Source organism: Plasmodium cynomolgi, chromosome 12 (genome assembly GCF_000321355.1).
Source record: "Plasmodium cynomolgi strain B DNA, chromosome 12, whole genome shotgun sequence".
NCBI lineage: Eukaryota > Apicomplexa > Aconoidasida > Haemosporida > Plasmodiidae > Plasmodium > Plasmodium cynomolgi.
In genome coordinates this window covers 2,139,104-2,149,384 of record NC_020405.1, presented here as the reverse complement: position 1 = coordinate 2,149,384, position 10,281 = coordinate 2,139,104, and the positions used below count along the sequence as shown (strand labels likewise).

Genomic DNA, 10,281 nt, shown 5'->3' with positions numbered 1-10,281 from the left:
GTGGAACCATAGCGAAAAATTGGCTATATCACCGCGTACGTCATGCTACATGCGCTCAGTGGGGGGAGGGGGAAAAAAAAAAGTTGACAGCGCGGATGTGTCATTTGAATACATGCCATTTTCGCAGCTCCCCAGCACGCCCAAAAGTTCATTTAAAAAACGTCGTCGAACTCTCATTCCGCGAAGCATGGCTCCTTTCAATGCGCTGAGCTATGTGTACGCTTATTGTACGTGTACGCATTTCAAGGAAAACATCTCTTGAGCGCTATTTAGCAATCGCGACATTTTTGAGCCTCAAATGATGCAGCTTGTCAGAATGAAATGTAGAAAAAAAAAAATTTAATAAACCCTCATGGTGTCCTTTCTACATTTAAAATTTTTCTTTTTTGTCCATCTCTTGTTTAAAAATAACGCCTACTTTTTTCGTAAATGGGTTTTTAAGTCAGTAATATGCAACAATTTTCTTGTCTGTACGGCTTCATAAATGCAGCAAGTGCGCCTGTATTAACAAAAAAAATACACCTGACTGGGTTACCCCTCCGGCATTTCACATTTGCTCAGTAAAAATAAGATATCCAAAAAAGGACGGAAAAAGTTAAAAATTTCTTTCGCTTCAGAGGAAAAGGATGCTTCAAAATGTTTTCGAGTTATTATCAGATATCTTCCTACAGCGGCCCTTTTCTTCCGCCGCTTTTCCGTTCTGTACACTGTCATTTTTTTTCTTTTTACCTATTTGTGCATCCAATTTGTATTTAACTTGTCAGCGTAAATCCGGTGCATCGTCTTATTCACAATTTGGAAGTGCCTCCCCCGGTGTAGACAAACCACACAGCTGCAAATTTGGACTAGGATATTTGTATCCAGGTGTATACATATGTATAAATTTTTTTTATTTTTTTTTTTCCCCGTTACGTGTATGTTCCGAAAAAAAAAAAAAAAAAAAAAAAAATTAAAAGGTCAAGGTTAAGGTGTACTTTCCTGTAGGGATATTGTGCATACAGGGAAAAAACTCACGCCATTAAGGAAGAAAAAAAACACACGCGTACACAAGTTAACAAAGTTTTAATGGAAAAGGGTGGTGCACTTTAAAACGTACACACAAATGTAGCTTCCACAAATGGACCAAATAACTGTTGTTATCTCAACGAATGCTTGCTCGTGTACATATCTACACAGAAGAACGCGTTCACACGTATGCCGTTTGTTCGTGCAGTTTGTTAAGTAACTCACACTTCACAGCGCACACATTTGTTTGTTTATTTGTTTGTCTGTCTGCTGTTTGCCTGTATGCTGTTTTCCTGTATGCTGTTTGCATGTCTGTTGTTTGTCTGCATTTTTCTGCAGTTTGTATAATTGCTTTTTTTTTTACTTCCCCTTGCGCAAGGCGCTTTCCATTTTAACGCCCCACAACATAAGTTGTTTCACCCCCTAGACACATTCATGAACTTTCAAGTGTTTCACTTAAGATACCAAAGGTGTATCCATTTTTAAGTTTTAAGTTTTCTCCTTGTTTTGTTCACATTTTTTTTTATACATGAGTAAAAATATTTTACCTCTTCCTTTACTAAATTGACGTGTCCAAATTTTTTGTTCGTACACAGGGGTGTCTATAAGTGTATATAACTTTTTTTTATTTGTTTCCTTGCTTCCTTGTTTCGTAATTGCTTCGTAGCTTCAACCCTGTTTCCATTTCGTTTCCGCTTCGTTGCCGCTTTGCTGTTGCTCCCTACCCGTTTGACTCCTCCTGGAGCTTGCTACTGACAATACAATTATGACAAAAGTGTTTTTTCTCCACGCACTGGTGCTTTCCGTGCTGTCCTTCCTTTTGGTGAAGGGTGAAAATGACATAAGCAACACCTTTTTCAAGTTTGAGAATTGTGAGTCCACATCAACCTTTGCGAGCATTGGGGAAAATGGGCTACCGCAGTACGGCGCAGATAACGCGCTGACCAGGGGTTCAGGTTATTGGTGCTCTGAAGGGAAACACACTGCCAGTGAGGTCATTTCGTGGACGGGGCATTTAAAAAATGTCAGATCGTTAAACGGAATCATCGTTCATTGGGCATATTCCCCTGGGGAAGTCTCTGTCTTAGCTAGCTACGATGGGAGCGAGCCGTACGAAGAGGTGGTGCCCTACCAGGTGATCGAGTCCCGTGCGGGTAAGTTGTTGCGGAGCAGTAATGTTCGAAAGTGGCAGCAAAATAAGAGGGGCAGGGTACCCTCTAGCCACTATAAGATGCTCGCGCTACCATAGCCGCTAAACTAATCGCGCTATCCTAGCCGCTAAACTAATCGCACTACCCGAAGCACCAAATTTATAATACCGAACCCCCGCCCCCCGCAGGCAACGTCGTGCAGAACATCATCTTCAACCACGTGGTGGTGGCGAAGTCGATTAAGCTGAACATGAGAGGCGCGATCCACGGATATTTCGGCATCAAGTTTGTAAACGTGCTGGGATCGAGGGACCCGACGCTCAGGATACAAAGCGGAATGAGCAACGTGACGCAAGATCTGTGTCTACAAGTAGACGAGACGAACGAGGTAGTTCTAGACGGGTGCATCACGGCCATGTCTTACCTAGACGGAAGAGACCTCTGGAAATTGAACGCACAAAATCAGATATACAGCCCGGTGACTAATTTGTGTATCAGTTTGAAGGATAACATGACGGCCAATGGAGGGAGAGTAACAATGGAAGATTGCAATGCCAGTTTGGAACACAACGACGGGCGTAGTAGTTGGCAGTTACTACCAAATAATCAGGTAAAAATATTAAGAGACGGAAATTTCTGTTTATCTCAAGATGGACCAAAATCGGGTAGCATAGATGTAGCCTTAAATAAACAAACGGATTCTACCCTATCCAGGGATAATAAAAAATTTTCCACAGATAAAGCTGTCGATGGGAACTTGGACACATTTTGGCTCTCCCAACCATTTAGCATAGACGCCGCTCCAGATTCAGTTTATTTTAATATTAACCTAGGAAGTAAATATAAACTGCAAAAATGTATTATTGATTGGAAATTTCCAGCTACCAAGTACTCAATTATGATAAGTACTGATGGAGAGAACTTCAAAGAAGTTAGCAGCAACTTGGCAAATTTTCTGAGTAGCACAATTAATAGCTTACACAGTTTTGAAGGACAGTATGTGAAGCTCAAATTGATGGCTCCTAATCCTGAATTTTCTCAAGAACAAAATTTATTTTATGGTATTAAAAAATTGTCTATATATACCAACAGAGTAAAATCAGTGGTAGAGGACTGTGACACGGTCAAAGATTCTGAAGACGCGAGGGACAAGTACTTCTTCGAATTCGTTTCCGAAGTAAACATGCAGGAAGGAAAAGAACTGAAACGACTAGATGGAGAACTGCAGCAGTACGCAGAGAAGATACAAAGCGAAGCTTTGAAAATTCAGAAACTAAATCCTCAACTAAAAAAATGTAAAAATGGAAAGGAAAAACTACATAACGATATAGCCAACATAAAAAATGTGGTGCTGAAAAATATATACCATGTTATTAACGAATCAGAGAAAATTATCAGAAGAAATTCCTTCAACTCGAATTATTCTACTTCGACGAAAGAATTGGGACAGACTCCTGAAAATGCAGCAGATGATTGTTTTCATTTGAAGAAAACGTTACCTAATTCGCCTTCAGGATTTTACTACGTTCTACCTGCCTGTTCGCAAAATGTCCTACGAGTTTACTGCGATATGAAAATTGGCGCTACTTACTACGTCCCATCGGTAGACTCAAATTTGATTAACAAAATAAAGGACGTGCAAAATGTGTGCGCGATTTATGGCTTGAGTCCTATCCAACTACACCACGAGAGTCAGCTGCATGCGCTTAAGAATCTCTTTCGCATTATGGATGTAAGTATAGAAAACCCTGTTCCGCTAGCTATCAGAGGAAGGGGCAGTGTAGAGGGCAACGATCAGGAAGAAAACGAGTCGCTTTTTTTTTCCCTAGATTTTGAAGAAAACGTCCATGCTATCGTCTCAAACTATGGAACCCCTACAGGAAACACATTTGGGTTAAACAGCCAAGGAGTAGTCTTCTTCGATTCTTCCAACTCAGAAATGTCAGCATTTGTCTGCTCAGATAATGTGAACTCCATCAATTTGCCTGAACCATTTGTTAACTTAAACTGCAAAACAAGCCTAAAAGAAAGTAGCGAAATTAAAAAAATGGTTGGAAATGAGTACCTAATTAAGTGTCCCCATGACTGCTTAGAGAGGGAAACAGAAGAGTCCGTCATCGGGGGAGAATCCAATATATACGCGGATGAAAGTTCCATCTGTCTATCGGCAATCCACGCGGGTGTGTACGATAAGCACTATCTAATTCGCCTCAGAGTAGTAAACGCGTTAGCACAATATGAAGGCGTTTTTCAAAATGGAATCATCTCAGAAAGTTACACTAGCGAGAACGAACAAGTTGCATTCAAACTGTTCAATGTGCCACCAAAATGTCCTGGGAACTCTGACCTGCACCATAGCTTCAACTTTCTCGAAACGGACAATATTGGAGGTAGCACAGAGGAAGAAGAAAACGTGTACGTAGACCCATCCACTGCAGATGCAATAAACGATTTGGTCACCATTGTGAATAAGCAAGTTGGAAGTACGGACCCGACCTTTCTAGCTTTAATAAATAAACAAGCCATTAGCATCATTTCCAATGCCAGGAGGTATCTGAAGCCCACGGAAATGTTTGAAAAAAATATCGAACTTTTGTCCGACGAGACGTTAAAAGATGTGCAGAGAGTATCACACACGATTAAATTGCTAACGTCCAAAGTAACATCCGAGGTGGAAAAGAGGAAATACAAATTAGAAGCGCTAATAGATGAAAGACTCAGGCAAAAGGAGTTCGACTCGTGGAAATTGAACGGTGCAATCGGAAAGGAGGATCTATACAACGTGTTTGAAGTAATCAATTCTGTGCAACTTCAGCAAGGGGGGAAATGGGACATCTCCGATAATCCACTTGAGGAAGGTATGACAGGGAACACACTCTCTCAGAATGCCCGCGTGGTTAACCTGACCGGTGTGAGTGCCACCACTACAGATGACCTATTCTCCGGCAGCTATGCCTTCTTAAGATATAAGTCTTTCTACGATTTTGTGTTTTCCACGTATGTTCACGTGAAGGGCACAGGATCGGTGGGAATCATTTTCAGAGCGCACGACAAGTATAACTACTACATGCTAGAGATGAACAACTCTCCTTCCAGTGGGTTTAAACGTTTACTAAAATTTGAAAATAACGAACCAACAGAACTAGCCATTATTACGGATTCCGGATTTGATGAAAACACCTGGTTTGTCGTTAGAATAGAATGCATTGGGGCCAAAATAAAAATAAGCATCATTGGAAGTAGTGGTCCTCTATACGAATTACCCACCCCTGATATCGTTGTAAATGATGACTTTAATTCAGCCGGAACAATCGGGTTCTACACATACGGAATCGACTCTGCGGAATTCACCAACCCGACAGTTGAATCTGTTGAGTGCTTGTCTAGAGGAAGCGCACATAAAAATGTCTCCCCCTTGACTTGTAACGTATATGAAGAATTTTTCCTTGGCAAATTTAACAAATCCTACAGCGTTTTCGATCCAGAAAATGCGCTAGATGGACCATCCAACTGGAACTACGCCACAAATGTAGCAAATGAAAAACAAGTCATTTTGCAAAACTCGAATATGAAAGGAGAAGACGGGGCAAATGAAATTCCTTCTCTTGCTATCTTACAAAAAAAAATATGCGAATCAGGAGTATTCAACTTTTCTATCTATCCTAAATGTACCAGTGGAGTAGTAGGTGCAGTCTTCAAATTTGTAGACTCTCAGAATTACACCTTGCTAGAAGTAGGACCCAATTTTACCCGCTTGAGACAAAATGTGAATGGAACATTTCATCTACTAGCCAAATCGATAATATCAGGATATAAAGAAAACACTTGGAATCGTATCACCATATCTTTTACCTCCTCCGACATTAACGTTAATATGGGTACCGGTCTAATGACTTATCCTATTTTTAGTTTAATCGGCTTAGATCTACAAGGAGGACAGCAAGTCGGGTTCACATCACACAACTGTAATGACATTGCCTTTAGTCATATTTTCATACACCCTTTTGATTTCAAGCCATACAGTCCTACTCCCTCCGTAGGAACTGAAAGTATGATGCCACTTTTTTCGACAGTGAAACAAGATACATTGGAAGGACACATACAACTTCACAACAATGTTGGCTACACAAAAGGGGAAGATATTCCAGCTAGCCAAATTACCCACGCAGAAATTGAAAGGCATTCATTTGAAGATAAAAAAGATGATATTGTAAAGCGAAACATCCACTACTGCGCTACGCACAAAAATATTGTTGACCGAATGGCTTACTGTGATCAACAGGGAGAGGAAAATAATTCGGATTGCACAAATAACTTCTGCAATTTTTGCTGTGAAAATATTGATTCAGTTGAGAAGGAGGATAACCGAACTTGTGTTGAGCTGTGCCAAAAGCTAGATGATAAAATTTTGCAGACGTCGGAAATTTTTAACTTCCTTAAAAAGTCTTGCATTGAATCTCCTAATGATGAGTTGAAACAGGAATGCGAAAGTGATGCTAATAAAGAAGAATGCCTTACAGACATGTGCCAAATGTGTTGTCAGTCCGTCACCGTGCCGCAGAAGCTCCTTCCGAATGGCGTCGACATGGATTCCCTAATCGACCAGTGCATATCCCTGTGCTGATGGGATTGCCCATTTTGTTAGCAACCCGTTTCGTCAAATTAGTGTCTACATCTGCATCTTAGCCATGCTCACCATCGCATTTGTATATACACCTATTTGGTTAAAAAAAAATGGAGGAAAAACCCTCTGTGCGCAATTCGACATTTTGGGGTCTCCTCCCTCATGGGGAACTATCACTTTAAAACACAAGTAAAGGAGAAAAGAGGATTTATAGCACCCGTAATGGCTCCACACACGTATGTGCCCCTGCCGGCTACTAGCACATGTGCGCACAATGAAGTGAGACCACTTCGTTTAAGTGTACATAAAGGGTTCCCTTACATGCTCCATTTTATGCGAATTGGTCGTACTTTATTACATGTGTGCTTTGCAAAAGGGGAGAGGTTAAACTGAAATTTTTTTTCCCCTGCCCCCATTTAAACTCATAGCGCAGCTTTTGAGAGGCAGCATCGACACTGAAAATTACGAACAGTCCGGTAAAACATAACAGATACGAACCAATGTCACTAAGTCTCTGCACAAATTGCAATGGGAATTAAAATGGTTGTAACGGCGAGGTGCCATAGGGATGGGCAAAGAGGAATAAAACATTTTCATAAAAAGGTGCCCTCGTCGCAACCATCCGCGCTGTGCCAAAATGATGTCACTGTTGAGATGATCTTCAATTCGACAGGTTCATTTTGGTCGTGCTCACAAGATATACGGAAAAATGGCCCTCCTTTGTCTGAAAAGAAATAATTATTTTATTTATTTTATTATTATTTTTTTATTTTATTATTTTATTTTTTAAATATTAAAACTGATTGGGCGCCTATCCATTTTGTCTTACTTGGGATATGCCTCTCGAGCTGTTCTGAGATACCACTTGTGAGTTTGCAAGCCTAGTTCGGGAAGAGGGGCAAGCTGTCTGATATGATGACGACTTCACGTGGGGATAGGAGCTCGTACACACAAATGAACCCCCCTATAGGTGACATTTGGAAAAATAAGAGCCCCCCTTATTCGCGTGACGTCGAAATGAGAGTTACCATTTTTGATTAAAACTAAGAAAACGAAGGTGCAGCTAAGCAGACTGAGACAAATGGGGGAGAGAAAAAAAACGTGTGTCTCGCTTCGCAATTTTGTTGTGATTCAGTTCTACCGTTTTGCCTATTCTCCATGCGCGCTTCCGCCATGCCCGCAATTTCTTACCTGATGAAATTCCAGTTCAGCAGCAAAAAGGACAGGTAGATTAAAATTTCGGCGAAATAATGCGGGCAACTGACAAAGTGGAAGAGTCCCCCATGTGGTACTTTGTACGGGCTGTCTAACTTGTTTGCGCCTAGAAAAAGGAGAAAATCGAAATGGAATGAGATTCTCTTTCCTTTTACACCTTGTGCATTCAGATATACGTACTTCCTCCATTGCTCTCAAATTTTTAACAAACCTTTGGGACGAAGCTTGGCCAAGCGGACATGGGAATCATACTGAAGTGCGGCATAGAAAAAAATACATAAGTTTAGGACCCTCTGTGTGCTTATCTCCAAAATTTGTATCCATATTTCTGATCCCATTTGGATAAAATGGGAGAAGAGAGTAATTATCAAAATCGGACACCTATCCACGGAGGAGGATACTTACCTGAATTAATGTCCCCAACAGGAACACAACAACAGGGAGTAACCCTACTGTTGTATACTCCCTTTTGTCATTGTTGTGGAGGGAATAGGGCGTCACAAGGTAGAAGCTGAAATGGGGGGGCAAAGAGAAGACGTTTTAATTTTGTTTTTTCATTTGACTACGTGCTTTGGCGAGAGTGGGTCATCACGCTATGGAGGTGTGCCACGTTAGGTTTTTCTCGATGTTCTCCCTTTCGCTATGAGCTCTCTTCCCCCCCAGCTTTCATTACGTTACGCCCAAGAGGTACGAAAAAACGTGCATGACCGATTTCGGCGTCGTCCTGACGACGAGCAGCTGCTCCAGTAGTCTCCTGACCAACTGAACTTGAAGCAAAACGTTCGTTACGGAGATACAATGGAAGGCTACAAAAAAAAAAAAAAGAAAAACGTCTCCCTACGTAACAACACGCTTTCGGCAATGAAATTAGGAGCGTCCCTCCCTTGGAGTTTTTCCCCCACCGCATTCATAGACCAACACATGTATGCACCCTCATGTGCTATTCTAATGTTCTTCCTATTTTGCAGAAAAGGGTTCGTTGGATCTGCATTACCGGTTTGTTCACTCCCTGCGCGTTGACTGAGGTCCTACGGAAAAGAAGCAAAATAGCGCATGTGTTGGGGTGCCACGTATATACGCTCCCACATACGTGTGCTTTCACATGTGCGTGCTTTCACGCATGTGCACTTCTGCACAGCTGCAGCAAATACAGCTTACACAGATGAGCAACACAGAATTGACGGCCAAGCCGATCACATAAAAATGCGCGAAGTGCTTTTTCGAAATTGTCATGTGGTCTATCTTCCCCCTCAGCTTCGAAAACGTGGAGTGCGTTTTTTCCCCATCCGTTTTCCCCTTTTCAATTTTGATGTACAAATTCTTCCCATGCAGGGACCATTCATTTATTGATTTGAAATGGAAAGAAAGAAGGAGGACAAAACATCCAACGGTGTAATAAGCTTTACAGATAATTTTTAGAATCCCTTCTTCGCCCATGGCGTGTACCAATGATGAGACATCGCACATCATTTTGTACACTCGTCCCTTTGCACTCGATCGTTCATACTAGGTCAGGACTTCCTCTGGCCTCTCACTTCCCCCTTTTAATTTTTTTTTTTTTCCATTTGTTAAACGTTTAACTGTTGGTTGTACACCCATGGCCGCAGGTACGCCTTTTCATTTTGCAAATGGCAACACTGAACGGTCGAAGGGGCACTCTTTTAGGTGGGCACTACAAGTACATAACGAGTAAAGGCACGGCTGCATTTTATTTGCTATGCGTACCTTTCGTGAAAAAAAAAAAAAAAAACTTTTCCGTTCTTTTTAACCTTTTGGGGGGGGGTTCATTTAATCAATTTATCACTATAGCATGCTTTGATATATATATTTTTTCTCATTTTCACCTGCAATGGGTCTCAGTCACAGTTCCCACCTATGCCCAAGCTTCTATGCGTACACATGAAACGACTGTGCATACATGGGCAAATATATTTTTTTGCTTCCTTAAAAAAATCGATGTGCTCTTGGCACATGCTAAACGGGAGCTGTACACCCATTAAAACATACAAAAATTAGGCGAGTTGATAATTTACACCTTTTTTTTTTTTTTTCTTGTTCCACATCAGAGGCGGTGCCTTAAGATCCTGCGACGTACACCGAAATATTAGCGCCGGAAAGTTGCCTTTTTTCGTGCAGTGCCACATAATGGGACACATGTGTAGATCCCTAGGCACGCATCCTCTCCCCCGTTAAACCTATTCCACAAAAACATTGCAACTTAGGCAATTTTAGATTAGTAAAAGATTCTTCCATCATGTGAGGGGAGGAAGACGCATACCAAAAAAA

At 41.3% G+C, this 10,281-nt stretch overlaps 2 protein-coding genes across 2 annotated transcripts; one reads left to right on the top strand and one right to left on the bottom strand.

Annotated features, from left to right (window-relative positions):
• Window positions 1-1,771: 1,771 nt before the first annotated feature.
• Window positions 1,772-6,780, top strand: PCYB_125930 (LCCL domain-containing protein CCP2; the record flags this gene model as incomplete). Its single annotated transcript, XM_004223926.1, has 2 exons — window positions 1,772-2,159; window positions 2,345-6,780. The coding sequence occupies 2 exons, from the start codon at window positions 1,772-1,774 to the stop codon at window positions 6,778-6,780; spliced, it is 4,824 nt and encodes a 1,607-aa protein (XP_004223974.1).
• Window positions 6,781-7,967: 1,187 nt separating this feature from the next.
• PCYB_125920 (3-oxo-5-alpha-steroid 4-dehydrogenase family protein) lies at window positions 7,968-9,465 on the bottom strand (the record flags this gene model as incomplete). The annotated part of the gene is made up of 6 exons (XM_004223925.1): window positions 7,968-8,101; window positions 8,207-8,246; window positions 8,401-8,506; window positions 8,669-8,801; window positions 8,990-9,023; window positions 9,154-9,465. 6 exons carry the CDS (start codon window positions 9,463-9,465, stop codon window positions 7,968-7,970), a joined length of 759 nt encoding a protein of 252 aa, XP_004223973.1.
• Between the last annotated feature and the right edge of the window lie 816 nt (window positions 9,466-10,281).